This window comes from Podarcis filfolensis (genome assembly GCF_964270895.1).
Source record: "Podarcis filfolensis genome assembly, chromosome: Z".
Lineage (NCBI taxonomy): Eukaryota > Metazoa > Chordata > Lepidosauria > Squamata > Lacertidae > Podarcis > Podarcis filfolensis.
The window spans coordinates 10774148-10794799 of record NC_139617.1 but is presented as its reverse complement, the minus strand read 5'-3'; the positions used below and the strand labels follow the sequence as shown (position 1 = coordinate 10794799).

At 45.0% G+C, this 20652-nt stretch overlaps 1 protein-coding gene across 3 annotated transcripts in view; it reads right to left on the bottom strand.

Moving 5' to 3' along the window:
• Positions 1 to 20414, bottom strand: part of LOC310754158 (protein ATP1B4-like) — an 82987-nt gene extending 62573 nt beyond the window's left edge. The window contains exons 1-2 of one of the 3 annotated variants that reach the window (XM_083595729.1): positions 20314 to 20414; positions 2009 to 6825 (exon numbers count right to left, since the gene is read on the bottom strand). In XM_083595729.1, the coding sequence (XP_083451855.1) occupies positions 4802 to 6825; positions 20314 to 20356 (2067 nt within the window). In that variant the 5' untranslated portion in view covers positions 20357 to 20414 and the 3' untranslated portion in view covers positions 2009 to 4801. Of the gene's footprint in view, positions 1 to 2008; positions 6826 to 11560; positions 11680 to 20313 lie in introns of those variants that run through there. The other 2 variants (XM_083595730.1, XM_083595732.1) reach the window with 2 other exon arrangements.
• Between the last annotated feature and the right edge of the window lie 238 nt (positions 20415 to 20652).

Sequence of the window (20652 nt, the reverse complement as noted above, 5' to 3'; positions counted from 1 at the left end):
AGGGGAAGGTTGGCAGCTATGGTTGGTGTCATGCATTAAACTTGCAAGAAGAGGGATATGCTGAACTGTTCTCCCTTGCTGCATGCAAAGTGATGGGCAAAGCACTCAAAAAACACGAATGCAGACTGATGTGGTACTTCCAGAAGTGTGCCACCTTATTCTGGGTAACGTGCAAGATGGACGCAGCAGAACTCGCCTGAAACAAGTTCAACCAAAATCAAGGGCACTTAGTTCCAAGCAGGACACGTTTGGAATGGTGTCAATAAACCACTATTATTTTAACCTTGAGTACAGATTTGCTATGGGGTTTCTGGTTAATATCTAGCTCTTCTGTACAAACACATTTTTAGGTTACAGTAACCTTCCTCCCCACAGTCAACATGCTAATATTTACAGAAAGGTGATAAGTGAGAATAGAAACCAAAGATGTTTCTTTTTAACCCTACAAAAAGCAAAAGTCAGGTGCTTTAATATCGAAACGATAGGGTGTCACAAAAATGGCTGAAGGTACAGAACGGGTACAGCGTCATCTCCAACCCATAATTACTAAAAGCAGAGGATTTTAAAAATATAAACACACTTTATACGGACTTTTCAATTTTGGATACTGAAACTTTCTTCCTAGGAAAAGCAAGGAACCTGAGATGCCTGCATGTATGATTCTTCTACCAAAAACATACAGCTTGGAACCCTATTGTCTAGTTTTCTTTTACACTTAATCAAAAGAAAAAAGAAAAAGACGCCTTTCTATAGGCGTGATTTGGGGCTGTATCCAACATGAAGTCATACTCAAGAGTAGAACCACTGAAAACAATGGGCGTGAACAACTTAGGTTCATTAATTTCAATCAGCCTACTCTGAGTAGGATACGATCCCTTTAAGTTTTAAAAAGTTTCAGCAATTATGTCCCAGTTCTCTTGAAATTACCAGGGAGCCTAGATCTGCAGTGGCGCAGTGTAGGACAGGGACAGAGCTGCGAGTTGGAAGGGATGAGGATCATCTAGTCCAACCCACTGCAATGCAGGAACCTGTTGCCCAACCCCGGACTGGAATAAGACGCCCTTTCTCAGGTATAGTTGCAGGGGGGTGTTAAAAGGAGAGGCACCCTCCCCATTTGCCCTCATCTTTCCTTTGGTGGCAGCAAAGGCATTGGGTCTGGAATCTAAGAAGGGAAGTGAGAAGGGGCACCCGGATCCATTTCAGGGGGAGTTCCCCTTAAGGGAACTTGGAAGGGTGGTGCTCCCTGTCCAGAAGACCAGTTTGGGGGCTGAAGGGTCACAGCACCCCCTACCAGGTTGTCCATGTTTGCTTCAAAGCCGTACATGCTATAGGGGACCCTGACCTTGGACAACCCCCTATTGGTTGTATGAGTATCCACCAGCACTTAGGCTGTTCAGTCTTTTGATCCATGCCCTAGGCCGACACTAAACCTATTCGCTGTAATCAATCAATAGAGTGGTGGCCTTTATTATTCTCAGCTATGTATCATGGTTTATTTCTGTACTCCTTCCTCTGCGCTGCCGCTAGTATTCTCTGGAAGTGTAGGTTGTTTAACTCCTCCATAACTATCATCTGCTATAAGATGCACAAAACCTATCGTTTGAAGGAATAGTGAGCAATTTTTACTTAGCACAAGGCAACTTTTCTTTTGCTAAGAACTACTAATATTTTCTCTTTAACAGGGATCTGGTTCACTCCTAAAATTTTAGAGAAACTTGGAAGCATGCCTCCCAGTGGCGTAGCGTGGGGGGTGCAGGGGGGGCGGGCCGCACCGGGCGCAACATCTGGGGTTAGGGCAAATCCATGGGTTAGGGGGCGCAAATCCACAGGTTAGGGGGCGCAAATTACTTGCCTTGCCCCGGGTGCTGACAACCCACGCTACACCACTGATGCCTCCTGTACCAGAAGGAACACACCAATTTCAACTAGTGATTAAAATTATCACCACCACCATCATCACCACCACAAATCACAGATTTAAATATGAACCACTCACTTTAAAACATGATTTATGGAAATATTTTCTTTTTAATCCCTCCCCCCATAAACAAAATGTATTCTCAGTCTAGATAACAAAGGACCTTTGCCCATTACTGCAAACACAGATTTCCAACATCCTTTTTGTCATAGCTTATCACATTTCAACAGACCTTACTTTCTTGCCAGAAAAGTAGATATATATATATTTTAATCAAGGGATTAAAATCTAAAGGTGAAGGACCAGGAGCAAGACCTTGGGGGGGGTCATGGCAGAGGGCTTGGTGAAGACGTCAAACCAGTGGTGCAACAGCCATGAAAAAGGGGTGGCGCTCCTTAGAGGAAAGATTACAGACTTTTTAGTTTAGAGAAAAGGCTAGGAAGAGGCAAGATGATAAAAGTTTATAAAATAGTGGAAAAAGTGGAGTTATAAAAAAAAATTACCCCCTCTCATGGACATCCAATGAAGCTGAATGTTGGAATATTCAATATTTATTCAGGCAGCACATAGTCAAACTATGGAACTAGTTTCCCCAGGAAGCAGTAATGGCCAACAACTTGGATGGCTTTAAAAGAGTATTAGACAAATGCCTAAAGGAGAGGGCTATCAATGGCTACTTGCCATGATGGCTATATGCTCTACTTCCACAGTTGGAGGCAGCAATGGTTCCAAATAGCTGTGCTGGAAACCATAGAAGGGGAGAGTGCTCTTGCGCTCATGTTTTGCTTTCTGGTTTCCCACAGGCACCTGGTTGGCCACAGGCCGCAGGACTAGATGGGCCACTGGCACGATCTAGCAGGCTATTCTTATGTTCTCAAAATTAAGGTCCAGAGGTGGTTGCGCTTAAAATGAAATGTTTATTTCACAAAACATGGGGAGAGGGAATTCTAAAGTGGTGGGAAGAAGAGATTTTAACGACATACCACTGATTTCTAGCTACTTCTATTCATCACAATCCTTTCCCGTCTTCTATAACGTCTCCACACACCCCCTACAACCCCGCGTAATTTACAAAAATTTAGGACGTCATTCAATGTAAAGCAACAGACTACATGACTGCTGACCAGTTTACTTGGGACAAGCTCCCCCCGCCCCCCACTCAAGATGGACTTTTACTATAACCACAGCATTTTTAAAAAATGTGTAACATTGTGCAAGAGGGGGGAGTAAACAGGCACAATGTCTGAGACCTGACACACCCCTGCCAGTGAACGAACATGAGATGTTAAATCCTTATCAGAACTCCTAACTAACCTGACAGTTACCTTGAAATGAAGTCAAACTAACTAAGTCCATGAAAAACTATAAATAAGTTCAATTATGGAAAAAATGACAGTAAGCCCGCAACTTACACGGGGGTTATGTTCTGGGGACAGTCAAAGCACATTGGGTGCAACAGCAGCTGGGATTGCCAGTCTTTTTACCCCTGAACACTCTCCTCCTTTCTGCCCCCTTTAAAAAAATGTTTTGCCAAGCACATAAAGTTGAATGCACGCTAGTTAAATGTAAGTTGTGAGCATACTGTACATCATTTGAAGCGTAACTTTGGGAAACAGCTTCCATACCCTTCAGCACAAAACAAAAACAAAAACCCACCTATACAGTTATATCTGTCACCACCTTTTCCCTTGGTAAGCTAAATGGAAAACGGCAGCTTAATCCAACATGCTTTCAGCAAAAGGAGGGTCTGACATAATTCCTTGATATTGGAGGGTAGAAAATGTGGGCAGACTGAAGAAGGGCAATGTCACTGGACAATTTTGCTGACAAAGCCCCTCCTGTGTTGAAGGATAGAACACAATGGTCCAGCCACTGCGTCTTTTTAATTACCAAATATAAATAAAACTTGTTCAGGCTTCTTCAAACAAATAGCATCTTTTCTCCTCCAAGATAACAAGCTTACATCATGAGCATTTTTTGTGAAGGCAGAATGGTTACTTTGGAGCAGAACAGATTTAGGATGCTACTTAGAAAATAATTTGACTTATGGACAGGATGATTGGCCCTTCACACACCCTCCCGCAACAACACTGTATTTTCCATTAAGTTAAAAGGAGTGCAATGATTTCTACTATAAAAAAGAACTAAGCTATAATCAGGAAACCTATTCAGACTGCCTTTACGTAGTCTCAAACAAAACAAAAAAAATCAGTTTTAAAGTGCTAGCATGAAAGAAGGGATTACATAATAAGTGGTTCAAGAGGCAAGAAATGTTCCCATTATTCTACAAGTTATCGGGGTCATTTCTCATTACAAAAGACTCTCAACTTACGTGGGGGTTATGTTCCAGGGATTGCACCTAATGCCAAAGTCATGTTTGGTCAAAACACACTGGATTCAATGGCAGGAGGGATTGTCACAGTCCTTTTTCCTGGACATCTGCCCCCTATTTAATTTTATAAAAAATAATAATTGCCAAACACATGAAGCTGAATGCGCATGGGTTATAAATGCGTAAGTTGTGAGTTACCTTTATTGTAAAGAAGCCACACCTTTTCAAACAATTATTTCACCAGATTTCGATCCAGGATAATGAACCAAACACATTTAACACCTAGCTTCTCAAGTGCCTTTTCCCATATTCAAGTGAAGCATTTTTCTTTCCCTGACCAATTTTCTTTCACAAGCATCTCTGAAACTTATAGGCATTCTAGTCTTAACATACTACATTTTGTTGGCTAGGCGTTAACACACTGACTTGTTATATAACATGAGATGTCCTACAACTTTTTTCAAGCAGCCCATTTAAAGAAGTTTTTCTTTATATATATATATATATCTATATATATATATCTATATTTCTATTTCAATCAGAGAGAAGATTCAGTAAGATTCCGGTATAACAAACTCAAATTCAGTACTGCCATCCGATGGATTTTGTTTGAATAGTGATTCACTTCCCTGCGGAACAAAGATATCATCCCAGGTCATTGGCTTTGCTGAAGGGTTAGGGGCTGGTTCTTGAGGGGCTTCTTTTGCAGGGTCAACAGGATAAACAAGAGCATTGTCATTTACCATAGGTATATTGCTGGAACTACCTGAAATATATGCATAATTTCTGATCTGCAGAGACCGACAGGGATGCAAGCGATATAGCTTGGACTCGCCAGAAGGATCCTGGCTGTGAACCGATCTTACATGCGTGGCCATGACCTGATAGTTGATGAAACACTGGCCACATGCCAAGCACTGGTACCGCCGCTCCCCGGTGTGGTGAATTTCATGCTTGGTGCGGTACTCTGCAAGAGGAAAAACCTTCTCGCAATAGCGACATGGATACTTCTTCTCCCAAGAATGCACGTTGAAGTGTCTCCGCAAACTTGTAAGACAAACGTAAGACCTCCTACACACAATGCAGATGTAGTAGACCTTGCCATCCATTATGAGCTCATAGTGATCATCATGCTTTACTTTGAGGCGCTTCCTGTTTGTAGAATCGTCCCCCGATGTTCTGGGCATGTCATCCAACTGCACTTCTCCATCAGCCTCATCTTTCACAGGAATTACGATATCATAGGTATCTTCACCGATGTTTGCATAAACCTTGCAACCGGTCGACAAGCCTTCTATCTCAGTAGCTTTATCTAAAGTGATGGTCTTCTGGCCTTCTGTCACATGCTTTGGCACAGAGCCCGCTGGAGCGTCCTTGTTGCTCCCAGGAAGAACATCAGAAACTTTCTTTTTGAACTTTCTGGGTTGGGAGACTGGTTCTTGGGGAAAGCTAGGACTGTGCTTCTTCTGTACTCCTGTGGCATCAGGTGCAGCGGCTGGTTTAGGAGTGGTGGGCTGCTGGACCAAAGAACTGCTGCTTGCTGACCCTGGGCTGGACGAACCGAGTATGTCGTCGTCATCTTCAACATCCTCATCCTCATCCTCATCTTCATCAATGACATTGGTCTCCATGTCAGTTAAGGAGTCGTTAATAGATGGCTGCTGATTCTCTTCGGGGATAGGAGATACCTCTATTTCATGCGATGAGCCAGCATTCGGCAAAGCTCCAATCTGCGGCCTATTTAACACAAGCATATTTGAAGCCGCAGGTTTTGGAACCGAGGGGACAAACGGCTCAGCAGGTACTTGGTTTTCAGTTGGATTTGACTGGCCAGGGCATGAGTCAAGCCTCGGAGCTGTCGCTGTCACTGACTGAGGCGGGGAACTGCTGGTACAATTTATTTGGTCAGGGACTCCCACAGGATTTAGGCAAGGCTGGCTCTGTGCTACTACAGTAGGCTCCAGGGGACAGTCCTTTGGAGGCACAAGCTCGGAGCAGAAAATGACGTCGTCATCGTCAGAATCACTAATGGTAATCTTTGCAGAATCACACGCTTCCCCATGCAACGAGACCGTTACAGCGGGCTTCTCATCAATTAGATTTTGGCCCCCAGCTGGTGTTGGAGGCTTCTGTACTTCGAGGCCATTAGTTTCAGAGTTGGGCCATTCTGAAGCGCCAGGCTTGACACTTCCTGACATACTTTTCACCTGCTGCAAAGGACCACCCAAATCAGCAAGGAATTTAACTCCCAGCAACTGCCCTGATTTAATTAACTCATCGAGCAAGTCCGATCTCACCCGGACTATTTTGGAGCTGTAAATGTAATTGAGAATTTCTGCAAAAATCTCTGCTCTGATGAAGTTCAGTTCAACCACTTGACCTGCAATTGCGAAAAGCTGGTGGAAGTAAGTGCTGGAGGCTGAAAGGACATTTCTGTGGGCTCGAAATTTCCGGTCCTCCACAATGATGGTAACATCACAGAAAAGTCCATGTCCTCGCTGTTCGTCCAAAGCCTTTAACAACATGCCAGAGTACTGGTTGTCTGTTGCGGTGATTAGCTTCCGGGTCTCCATTCCTACAATGAGAAAGAGAAGTGTGTTCATATGTATCTGGTACAGAAGGAGATGCTTATACTCTGCGCCCCAAATATCATCTTGAATGTTCAGTAGCAGCATCTTGAACCAGAATGAAAGCTTTTAAATTGGAATGTTAATGAATTTGACTTACGAGATTATCTTGCTTGGAAGCCATGTATTAAGGAACAACTCAGAGTTCCTCAAAACAGAAAGCATTAAGAATATTTACTACTACATTTCCCAATAACCTGGGCTACGATCTTAAACTACAGTGGTACCTCAGGATGCGAACAGGATCCCTTCCAGAACCCCGTTCACATCCTGAAGTAAACGCAACCTGCGTCTGTGCGTGCCACGATTCGCCGCTTCCGCGCATGTGCGTGACATCATTTTGACCGCCTGCGCATGCACGAGCGGTGAAACCCGGACGTAACGCACTCCGTTACTTCCGGGTCGCCGTGGAGCGCAACCCAAAAGCACTCATCCTGAAGCATATTCAACCCAAGGTATGACTGTACTTATTTTAAAAGTAAATTCTCTTAACAATAATGGCCCTTATTTTTGCATAATGTGTTTAAAGTTGCATGTGTTACTGAGGGGGGGGAATCATCCAAGAGAGTGTGTGTACAAAGACTGGGTTCAGTTCCAGATACTATCAGATAGAAAAGCCGTGCTTAAAAAAACCAAATAATTTATTAATGTCCCAAACTAAATACTGTTTTCCTTCAAATAAAGCCAAATGTTATAAGGCTGCAGCCTCTTGGTTGACGGAAAAGCAGCTTTGAAAAATATCTAAGCAATGCTGTCAGTGATAACGTTTTTCCTAGAACTGTTCTGCAGAAAAACGATAAATATTTACAAACCTCAAATGCCAAACATCTGTGCAAATCCAATACATAAAGAAGACTGATTATATTATATCAGCCTCTTTGGGGATAAATGCATCTCTCATTCTCCTAATTAAGAGGAAAACTAAAAAAATAAATTAAAGAACACTGTTAACTGAAACAAAGAAAATGCAAGGGGGCATTTAATATTGTTACACAACCGAGGGTTACTACCTTACACATGTATTGTTAGTCAGGTTGTCAGAGCAAACAAGTCACTGAGCTCCCAAGCCTTTAAGTACAAGGTGAAAGGAGCATCTTAACAATTGCACCTTTCCCATAACTGGTGAGAAAAGTTGCAGCTGTTGTGATTCTCAGTCTTGGGCAACTGTTAAAGACATGGGAGCCCAGTTCCCTATTGCATCCTTAGAGCAAAGAGCTTATCCAACCTTCTTCTTGTGCAGCTGCTTTTACCCTGGGGAAAAACTGCTATTTAGCGACCAGTCAGAACAAATGACAATTTGGCTTTTCCTCATATGTTACCTGCCATTTGTTCCAATCTACAGCTGAAACTGCTTGGACCTGTGCTTTCTAGGATGGGCCCAATGAGACAACGTTGCATATTAGAATAATTAAAGTGCAGACAACTCCTGTCCTGTACGAAAGAGAGTGAGAGTGAAGTCAGAAATTCAGTGCTTGTAAGATCCTACAGACTGAGAAGCCAGCTTGGTTAAATAGTATAGGCATGCTGAGACATATCCTTGGAGGTGTCTGCTTTTATATACATATATATTTTTTAAAAACTACTTAAAGGGACTATAGACTGGATATGTGGGAGGAGAACATGTGAGAGTGTGAAGCCTGGGAAAGGCCCACTTTCAGGACTAAATCTAGCTCCACCACAGCCACTACCACCATCAAGGGCAAAGAGAGCTGTAGACCAGCTCCCTCTCACCCTGTGCTGCACATGTAAAAAGGGATAACCAGACTGAAGCTTCCATTGCCTGCAGAGGGAAGGGCAGAACAGAGTTTTGAGGTTCCCCCTTGGAGACTCAGTTCAGGGCTAACATCACCTGGAAATCAAGCTCACTTTGCCAAGTTGGCTCAGATACTCCTACCCTAATTGAAACAGCACCCACCCCTCCAAGCAGAGGTGTGTAGCACCCAATGCCAGTCACTTTGGCACCTGGAGCAGAAAAAACCGAGAAGCATTTCTCACTCGCCTTAGTGGGAAACCGTCCCCAACCCAAATATAATAATAATAAATTAAATATCCAAATGAATAACCAAAAACCAGCTACCTCTCTCTGCCTAATAATGGTAGGGACAGAACAGTGGTACTTGTTGCCCGCTGGGAGGTGGACTTCCAAGCTCCAAAAACCAAACCTGGCTTAGCCTACAAACTGAGATTAGAAGTGGTAAACACCCCGCAATAGCACTCTTAGAAAGCAACCAGTGTGCAGAACCCTCAGTCTCAGTCTATTTCACCTGGACTGTGCATTTGTTGGATTGAACATTGGTTGTGGGGAGCCAGGCTGAAAACATGAATGCAGCAGCAAAATGGGTGCAAGAGGTGAGTTGGAGTTCCTTCCAGAAAAGGAATGAAGTGGGCATTAGCCGAGGTTTTAATGTTTTAACTTCCAAGGGCCTTTTAAAGTGTTACAAGTGGTCTGGTTTTCTGTAACCTGCTCTGAGTTATGGGGTGGGGGCAACTGGGACAGCAACGTAATAGAACACATATGAGAAGCTTTCCAGAGAGATTAACGTCTGGTATATTGTCAAAGAAGCCAAGAAGAGGAAGAAGAAGAGTTTGGATTTGATATCCTGCTTTATCACTACGTGAAGGAGTCTCAAAGCAGCTAACATTCTCCTTTCCCTTTCTCCCCACAACAAACACTCAATGAGGTGAGTGGGGCTAAGAGAGTAGTATGACTAGCCCAAGGTCACCCAGCAGCTGCATGTGGAGGAGCGGAGACGCGAACCCGGTTCACCAGATTACGAGTCTACTGCTCTGATGCTTTTAAAATCAGTCTGATAGACAAGAGTGGTTCAGATGCAAAGGTATCAGCCTAAGAAGCTACAGGTTCTCACACTTCCCTTCTCCCACATGCCCAGTGTTGACATCTAAAATAACCCACAAAAACGCATCTGCTGAAGCTTTCCCCACAGTTTATTTCACAGCTGGGGAAAGGTTCAGCTGCAGTCAAAGCTGGAGAAACAGAACCTGTAAACAAAGCATCAACTCTTAGGAGTGAAGCATAGAGGATTATCATGCAGAATATATTTGTCAAACTGGAGCAACAAGTTTCTATAGGAAAAGCCGAAACCTTGGGAAATCTTTGATTGCTACATACACATATTCTATGCTCAACTCCACTCATCTTCACACTGAGTCCAGAGACAATCAGCTAGTGCATGCAGTTCTTTTGCGATTTTGCTTTATACATGCCCCAAACTGAAGGCTGATGGAACCACTGCAAACAGCAGCAGCAGCAGCAAGGAGAACTTCTGGGTGGCTGCTATGAAACACTTTCACGTGTAAATGATGGTATTCAAATTGTAAGTGTGTGAAATGGAAGAGGCTTTAAGGTGCCATTTGTGGGGGGAAGTGAGTGAGGGGTGAGATGCAACTGCAAGGGGAAGATGCTAGGTGGAAAAAGAGCAGAAGCAGAGATGGGGGGGGGGGGACACTTGGGAGGAAAAGAAACAATGAGCACCAAGGAGGAAAGAAGCAAACAGCAACCTCAGGAAGGGGATGTGCTGTAGCACCTTAGGAACATGGGATGCTGCATTACACCAAATCAGACTTATGGGTCTATCTAGCCCAGTAACGTATACACTGGCTGGCAGGGGCTTTCCAGGGTTTCAGACAGTCCTACCTGGAGTTGCTCAACCCGTTGAGTTGCAGCTCTTCTATTGGGGGAAGCAGGGGGTGGGGTGGGGTCATGGCAGACCAACTCCGCTGCAAGCCCCCTACACTAAGCATCTACTGTACAGCTCAAGTATACTCTCTAGGCCCTTGTCCCCTCCAAGCATAGCTGGACCAGGGGGCTCGTCCACACTTCTACCTAGAAAGCATGGGTCCAAGTGCTTTTCCACATTCTAGGCATATGTCTGAGTGGTTTCCCCTTTGTCCCTCTCTTTCCTAGGGCAAACCTGCTCTTTAGCGATAGACTGGAACAAATGGCCATCCAGGGAAAACCCGAATTGCCTTTACAAGAGGAATTAGGGATAAACCCTTTAACCAGCAACTTCCCCCTGGGAAGCTCATTCTTTGGTGCTGAACTGGAACAAACGGCAATCTGCAGAAAACTCAATTGTTGTTTGCTCCGATTAAGCACAAAACCATGTGTTTCCCTGGCGGGCAGGGGGGTGGGGGGGCAGTATGAACGGAAGTATGAACAAGCCCTGATCAATGGGGGCTGTCCTCTTATTTACCCTTTGCTTCCAAAAAGAAAAGAAATCGGCGGGGGGTGGGGTGCTCTATCCCTGAAGGGAAAGGAAGAATCCCAATAGGGGCAAACCAACACACTTGAGGGTTCAGCACAAGTTGGTGGAGTGGGTGGGGGGCGCGCGCAAAAAATAACGGGGGAAGGGGAAGCGGCTCTCCAGGACACCCCAGGGGACACCTTCCTCTCATCCTGGCTCCTTCTCCCCCCCACCCTCTTTCTCCAGCTGAGCTAATGCTGGAAGCCGCTGAGCCCCCTCCCCGTAGCATGCTGGGGGCGGTGGGGGAAGCACGCGCAAGGCGGCACCGGGTTGCACAAAGGAGAGCGCGCCGCCTTCTTTTCCTGCCGGCCTCACCCGGCGCTTAACCTTCCCTGGGACCCCGCCCGCACCCCGCGTAAGTGGGGGTTGGGGAGGTAGGAGAGAGAGGGAGAAAGAGAGAGAGATACGGGCCCGATACCTCCGCCGCGCTCCTTGCACCGTCGCCCAAAGCCGCCAGCCCCGAAGACAGGCGCACGCGAAAACTCGCCGTCCGCAGACGTCCAAGACGCCTCCCCGTTAGCCGCGCCGCCGCCAGGGGCCGCTGTTGCGGGCTCTCCGTAGCGCCAGCGCCGCTTCCTCTCCCCGCCCCGCCTCCCCCCCCCCCCGCCTCCCGGTTTCAAGAATCAGGAGGCGAACACGCGCGCACGCTCGGAAGGTTTCGGCGACTTCGCCCGAGCGCGCACGGCAACGTTGGGAAAGGGCGCGTTCGAAGGGAGAGCCTTAAGGAGAGCGCGCTCCGCTGCTGTCGGAAAATTCCGGCGAAAGAAAGGAAATCCAGAAAGGAACACCGAAAGCTCTTCGGCAACTTTCGGCTTTTGGGACGAGGACCGCATTCTGCGCGGATCCAAGTCTTTTTTAAAGAAAATAAAAAATTAATTGATCGATCGGGTGGTTAATTTATATTATTATTATTATTATTATTATTATTATTATTATTATTATTAAAAAATGGAGCTGCCAGAATGCGGTCATCTCGAACACGCCAAAAGCCGAAATTTCATTAATTAAAAGTAATTAAAGTCATGAATAAAAAAGAATTAATGGATGGATGGATGGCTAGGGCTCAGCAACCACAAAGCCAGGGTCCTAGAAAGCCGCCGCCCACGTGGCTGAGAGGCAGCAGAGCATCATCGCAAGCTCTCAAGCCACGTGTGCCCCAGAACCCAGGGGAAGTCACAGTCTTACTAAAGAATGGGGCTTCCGTGTAAACATAAAAAGGAGAATGCTGCGAACTCCTATGCATGCTCTGTTCTTGGGAATGAGTCTCTTTGAAGCTTACTTCCGAGTACAGCAAGCACCAGGTTGTTGTTTTTTTCGGGTCGGGGCTGCAGGGAAGGCATAATTAGACAGCGCCTCTGCCCTCAAAGCCCACAGACTAAATAAAAATCAGCATTTAAATACTCGTTCACTTTGACTATAAAAAAAATTATGCTGCTGCTGCTGCTACACCAGACTACCTGCTACAAATACAAGTCCCACTTCAGTCAAGAGTGCTGGTGTTAAACTCACCAGTACCGTACTGAGAAAGAAAAGCAAGTTGATCAAATGTCCTTTGAAACAGCAGCTTATTCCAGGCAGCCACTGAATGACTGGAGGTAGCTGGGCATACTTCACTTTATGAAGCATAGTCATAACACAACTTGCATGTAAAATGCTTCTGACATTATTTAAAAAACATACCTTGCAGCTAATCTCAGCAGGGGCAAAAATAAAGATTTACTTGCCAAGTCTGCAAAGTGCTATCTGGGTGTCCCAGGAGCCACTTCAAATGCTAGATACCTGTGCTAATGCCCTGACCTGCATTTGTCAACTTGATAAAGACAGTCTAGAAAGAAGCTTGCCCATAGCTAGGCTTTGGCTTTGGCTTTTACTCGTGGAAACTGTTGATTTATGCACATCCAGTCAATCCACAAGTGTATGAGCTGCCTACAAGTTGACAATGCAAGCCACTTATTAATCACTTCAGATTAGGCAACTGGTCCTAACATATATAAAAAAAGAACTTGATTCAATAAAAGAAAAAACACAAGAAGCAGAAGTATCCTTTAAATCACCTATTGTCATTTAATTGTAATTACCTATTGTCATTTAATTCCCACCTGTATATTGATGGTGTCAACAATCTATTCAATAGAAATGACTGCACTTTGTTTGTATTGCTAATGTACTTTCTCCACTTTCTGGGATTCATACCCTGCCTTCTCAGTAGAATCTGCAAGTGTTCTCTATTGTTTTCTGGGAGAAGCTCAACTGGTGAGCAGCCCTTGGAAGGCCTGCCCACTAGGAAATAAGTGTGGACCTTCCAATAGTTAAAAGAATGTGGATGTATTCTCCTTCTTTCTGGGTATTTCTAATATTCCTCCCTACCCACATCTCTTTTCATTTTTAAGACAGAGTCAATTCCTCGAAGAGAGAAAAATTGTGGTAGAGCCTGTTATTTCCACAGTCTCTTGTAACTCCAATACTACTTTAACTTTACAAGTCCCCAGGTCACTTCCTGGGCAAGATGGTGTCAGGCAGCAGGGAGTCCTATTGAGTGACTCGCTGGATCATCACCTTGTGGTGAGTGGGCTTCCACATTCCTATGACCCTTGTGAGCGAAGCCATTGGGAGTCTCATACTCCCAGCAGGGTCACCAAAGGCGGTAAGGTCAAAAGGGAGGAGCTAGACAAATAATGATCCAAGAAGTCCTCAAAAGCAGAACAGGCGGAAGATACAACAGCTGTGAAGGCAGATGAAGGCTGCAGCAGATAAGAATCTACCGGTCGTCGTGATACTCACGCCATCGGAACAGAGCCTTACTGCGAAGACTGTGCGTTGGTCAGCGTGCACTGATCTAGACACATAAAACAAATTCATGCACAGGTGTCTTCAAAAAACCCATCCCAAACCCCAAAAGTCCCATGGTGATCGGCAAATGGTAACAGGGGCAGGACTGTGAAATCTGGAAGCCCCTAGTCATGAACCAGTACATGGGCGGTGGATACAGATTCAGTCACTCTGACTCAAGGAATGAGGCAGTTGAGCAGCTCGGCAGCTATATCCATGACTGAGCAGCCCTATTTAGGATCCACTCTGTCGGCTCATCCCAAAAAGAGGCTAAAAAAGGTGCCCTGAACATAGTCTGCCTCCCTATTTCCCTGACTGGATTACCGTGCCCAGTGGGGTCACCCAGGGGTTGTAAAAGACAATTGATCTTTGGAACATGGAATATATGGACTTTGTTGGATGACACAGATGATGAGCATTCTGAACGCTGAACTGCCATCATTGCAAGAGAGCTGTGACGTTTTAACATCAATATTGAAGTGCTTCAAGAAACTCGAAGAGCTGGTGAGGGACAATTGAAGGACGAAAAGGAGGCTACATTTTTTCTGGAAAGGTCTACCTGAATAAGAACATTGAATACATGGAGCAGGCTCTGCTATCAAAAAAGAGCTTGTGAAGCTCTTGTCAGAAGTCCCTATCAGCATTAATGAGCAACTTTCAACCCTTCAAATAAAACTCACCATAAACCACCAGGCTACTATTCTAAGCGCTTATGCACCAACACTGGATGCCAGTGAAGACATTAAAGAATTTTTTTTTACTCTCAGCTGGATACCATCCTCTCAGAGACACCTAAGGAGGATAAAGTTATTCTCCTGGGTGATTTTAATGCAAAAGTTGGGTGAGATTTCGATCTGTAGCCTTGGACTATTGGGAAAGAAGGAACTGGCAACAGCAACCAGAACAGAATCTTACTTTTGACTATATGTGCAGCACACAACCTTATTATTACCAACACACTCTTTCAACAACAACAAAATTCAAAACATCATGGAGGCACCCTCAGTCAAACCACTGGCACCTCTTAGACTATGTAATTGTCCGAGTAGAAGATCACTGTTATGTGCTCCTTACCAGAGCTGTGATGAGTGCCGACAACTGCTGGACAGATCACCGATTAATACACTCCACGATGGATATCAAGATTATACCACAATGTAGGCTTCAAGGTAGGAAACCAAGGTGCAAAATGAACACTCAAGCCCCTCAAGATTGCTTCCAAATGACTCTTAAGGACCATCTGCATTTGGAGTTCCCTGATAACATTGAGGAACACTGGACCAAGCTAAAAACATCCATTACTGCAGCATTTGAACAAACTATTGGATACCAAACCAAGAAACACCAGGACTGGTTTGATGAGAATAACAGTAAGATTGGACACATTATTGACAAGAAAAGGAAGGCCTTTCAGATCTGGCAAAGAGAAATAAATAAATAAATAAATAATTTATACCCCACCCATCTAGTGGGGTTTCCCCAGCCACTCTGGGCATCTCCCAACAGAATATTAAAAACATGATCAAACATAAAACATTAAAAAATTCCCTTAAGGTGTATTCTAAAAGTCAGATAGCTTTTTATTTCCTTGACAACTATTGGGAGGGCGTTCCACAGGGCGGACACTACTACTGAGAAGGCCCTCTGCCTGGTTCCCTGTAACCTCACTTCTCGCAGGGAGGGAACTGCCCTCAGAGCTGGACCTCAGTGAATGATGGGGGTGGAGACACTCCTTCAGGTATACTGAGCCAAGGCCATCTAGGGCTTTAAAGGTCAGCACCAACACTTTGAATTGTGCTCAGAAACATATTGGGAGCCAATGTAGGTCTTTCAGGACTGGTGTTATATGGTCTCAGTGGCTACTCCCAGTCAGCAATCTTGGTGCCACATTCGGGATTAGTTGTAGTTTCCAGGTCACCTTCAAAGGTAACCCCAAGTAGAGTGCATTGCAGTAGTCCAAGCGGGAGATAACTAGACCATGCACCACTCTGGAGAGACAGTCTGCAGGCAGGTAGGGTCTCAGCCTGCGTACCAGATGTAACTGGTAGGCAGCTGCCCTGGACACAGAACTGACCTGTGCCTCCATGGACAGCTGTGAGTCCAAAATGACTCCCAGACTGTGCACATGGTCCTTCATGGGCACAGTTACCCCATTCAGGACCAGGGAGTCCTCCACACCTGCCCGACCCCTGTCCCCCCCAAAACATTACTTTTGTCTTGTCAAGATTCAGCCTCAATCTGTTACCCTTCAGACACTCACACAGGACATTCACCGCCTTCACTGGTGAGGAAGAGCTGGGTATCATCCGCATACTGATGAACACCCAGCCCAAACACCTTGATGATTTCTCCCAGCGGCTTCATATAGATGTTAAAAAGCATGGAGGAGAGGACAGAACCCTGAGGCACCCCACAAGTGAGAACCCAGGGGACTGAACACTCAATCCCCAACACCACTTTCTGGACATGGCCCAGGAGGAAGGAGCAGAACCACTATATAACAGTGCCCCCAGCTCCAAGCTCCTCTAGACGGTCCAGAAGGATGTCAGGGTTGATGGTTTCAAAGGCCAAATCTGGGAGAGCTGTGTACAGCTATTAACCAAATGAAAAACAACAAAGCCAGCGGAACTGATGGAATACCTGCTGAAATCTTCAAAGTGGGTGGAACTGAACTTACACAACAACTTCACAAGCTCATCAAAAAAATCTGGGAGAGAGAGGAGATCCCAGCAGACTTTAGGGATGCCAAAATGATCAAAAGGTGACAGAATGGATTGTGGAAACTATCGAGGCATTTCTTTATTAGCTGCGGCCAGCAAAATTCTGGCAAGGATCTTAGCAAACCACCTCTTTAAAATATCCAAGGCTACCCTTCCTGAATCCCAAAATGGTTTTAGACCTTCTAGGGGGGACAGTGGACATGATTTTCACCACTCAACAGCTTCAAGAAAAATGCAGAGAACAAAACCAGCCCCTGTATATGGTGTTTATTGACCTGACTAAGACCTTCGACACTATAAATCTTATTGCCCTTTGGCATTTCCTTCTGAAAATTGGCTGCCCAGATAAATTTGTGAACATCCTTTGGCTCCTCCATGATGATATGACAGCAACAGCAGCGATGGTTCTCAAAGTGAACCATTCACATTAGGACCAGGTGATAAACAGGGTTGTGTTATCGTCCCAAAACTCTATTCATTATTTTCATTGCCATGATCCTACACTTTGTCGAAGGAAAACTCCCCACTGGAGTAGAAATCATATATCGAACAGATAGAAATCTCTTTAATCTGATAGGCTGAGAGCAAATAGTAAGGCTACCTTAACTTCTGTCATAGAGCTTCAGTATGCTTAGAGGATGACCTCCAAACCATCTTAAATATCTTCATGCAAGCTTACAAAAAGCTTGGCCTTTCACTCAACATCCAAAAAACCAAAGTGCTGCACCAACAAGCACAAAGCAACCCCTCTGCAGTGCCACAAATCCAACCCAATGGTGTAACGTTGGAAACTGTTGATCAATTCTCCTACCTGGGCAGTTATCTTTCTACAAGGGCCAACATTGATGCCAAAAGCCAAGCTCTGCGAGTGCAGCTTTCTCCAGATTGAAGTGCAGAGTGTTTGAGGACCAGGACAGTCGCAGGGAAACAAAAATGCTTGTACACTACTATTGTACTACCAACTGTATGCTTGTGAAACATGCACCTCTTATAAACACCATCTCCAACTCCTCGAAAGATTCCATCAACGGTGTCTATGAAAAATTCTACACATCACTTGTGAAGACAGGCAAACTAATGCCAGTGTACTGGAAGAAGCAAAGATCGCCAGTGTCGAAGCAATGATTCTTCAACATCAACTTCGTTGGACTGGTCATGTTGTTCGGATGCCTGATTATCGTCTTCCAAAGCAACTACTCTATTCCAAACTTTAAAATGGAAAGCGTAATGCTGGTGATCAACAAAAGAGGTTTAAAGACTCTCTCAAGGCAAATCTTTAAAAAGTAGTATAAACACCGACAACTGGGAAACACTGGCCTCCGAGTGCTCCAATTGGAGAACAGCCTTTACCAAAGGTGTCATGGGCTTTGAAGACCCTTGAATTCAGGACAAAAGGGAGAAACATGCTAAGAGGAATGCACGTTTGACAAACCCTCACCATGTTCAGCTCCCGCCCAGAAGCCTATGTGGAAGGATGTGTGGATCCAGAATTGGCCTCCACAGTCACTTACGGAATCACTGTTAAAACCGTGTTCATGGAAGACAATCTTACTCAGCTACAAGTGATTGCCAAAGAAGAAGGCTTTAACTGAAGTGAAGCAAATAGCTCTACCTATTATACTTCAGTCCAGTTAATGTTCACATTTTTATTATTACTCCTGTAAGACAGGCTTCAAATAAAATTTCTCTCAGTTGCCTAAGGTGCTAATGATATTTCATCTTTCGCAAATGGGAAGGCGTAGGGAGAAGTGTTATAAGCACTGTAATTTCTTTAGTCCCAAACACATAATGAAGAACACTTGTTGAACTGCACTAGGAAAGCTCTGTTGGTTAGAGCAGTGGTGCCCAATTAGGGGTCTGGGGATCCCTGGGGGTCTGCAGAACACACCCAGGGGGTTCAGAGACCCAAACTATATTTTGGGTCATTTTTGCATGGTATTTTATGGTCTGTTTAGCGCTGTGTGATTTTTCAACAAATTGGCCAAAATCGGCTTGGATATCACATCGCGATAACAATTTTGACCCAGCAATGCGCAGCAATATATTGCTCCTCACACAAGGGAGAGCAGGGCAGCCAGTTTCAAGGCACCGCTGATACCGCATGATGAACTCAGCCGTTAACACTGCTGATCTGAGCTTGCCTTCCTCATGCTGAGGGAGACAAAGGCAGCCAATAACACTGCAGTCTTCCCTCACACTGAGGGAAAACAGGGTATCTAACTGTGAGGCGCTGCCTTTCACTCATGCTGACAAACAGAGCAACTGATCGCCTTCACTTCAAGGCACCATGGCACTATCTTCCCCTGGCACTGAGGTGGAGCAGCTTTTCTCAGCCAGCAGGAAAGCAGCAGCAGCCACAGTGGATGTGCATCTTAGCTGGCTGCCACTGCTGGCTGTCCCATTGAAGGGGGCTTGATGCACCACCCATCCCCATCCCATCCCCCTCAAACAATGTGATGGAGGTGACTCCGCTTCTTCTTCTCCCCTCCCCAACCCATTCTGATCTCTGCACACACCCCACCCACTGGATCTATGTGACTGCTCCTTCCCTCACCCCCAATTTCAGGTATCAGAATATCGCAAGGTTTAGCAATATGTCATGTGTCACAATGTTGAAAACCAGATATCGCTCAGCCCTAGTCTGTTTTTCAGTATACCTAAAATCCTTTGCTTATTAGGTGCTACCCCACTTTTTGTTCAGAAAATTGCTTTTTGAAAGTAGGGGGTCTGTGGCTTGGCTTTTGAAAAATTGGGGGGGGTGTCCCTCAGCAATTAGCTAATTGGGAACCACTGGGTTAGAGCATGGAGCTGATTACCCCAGGGTCACAGGTTCAATCCCAATACGGGACAGCTGCACATTCCTGTATTGAAGGGGGTTGGACTAGATGATCCGTAGGATCCCTTCCAAATCTACAGTTCTATGAAACTACTTCCTAATTATGTTGTCTACATTTAAGGTACAAGAGAAGTATTTGTGTAGCTTCCCAACAATGTTCTCTAGTAACTTTTAGGATCCAACCTATCCTGAGAATCACATTCCAGAACTTCAAAATGAACAATGAATCTGCCACCTATCCTGCACATATGATAGGTATCAAAATGCTGAATATCAAAACACTGTTTTCCTTTATGGGTTTTGTGGGTCTCAGCCCTGGTAAAGCTTAGTTGGGAAAACAGAGTTGCCAGTTCAACTAATCTGTAGAGATAAAAAGTTTTATGAACGTATGGATTTGTGTGTGTGTGTGTGTTTATATCTGAGAGACTCTTATGTGGTAGGTGTGATAACAGGTACTGAGATGGTTCTTAACGCCAAGAGAACTAATTTTTATTCCTACATTTTGCTACCCAGAATCAGAAAACATAACAAGAAGCCCTTCAGTTCCTAGTCTTATTTTTTTAAAAAAATGATCCCCAGTATTTGGAGGGAGGGTATCTGCACCCCACAGAAAAGAAAGGCGCGCAGCCAGTCAGCCAGGACCTTGCTTCGCTTTTTCTTTTATCCAAAGGGGTTGGGTCAAATGGTCCCTAATAAACCTCCCCCCCACGCCTTTCTCAGTTGCTTGCCCGACTCCTTAGCCGCACCTCCGAAGCGCAATGAACTGCCAGGAAAGGTTGTTCTCACCTGGAGTTTGGCCTCCCGCCTCGGTCATGGCGCCAGCCTCCATCGCTCCTTAGGGGCTGCAGCCCATCCAAGCACAAAGGAACCGTCTCTAGGAACCATTGCGAGTCACCTTGTAGCAGCACGTGCGCTATACGGTGTTGCGCCCGGATGCAGAGGGTGACCGTAGAGATAAAAAGTAAAGAAACGTAATCTACTTAATATTTGACTCGTGAATATTATAAACGGCATCATTCACACAGAGGCTAGCTATATATATAAAGAGAGTGTGTGTATGTGTCTTTATTTTTAAAATGCCACAGAAAATAGAAAAACTAGTCGTTTAGACCCATCAATATAGGA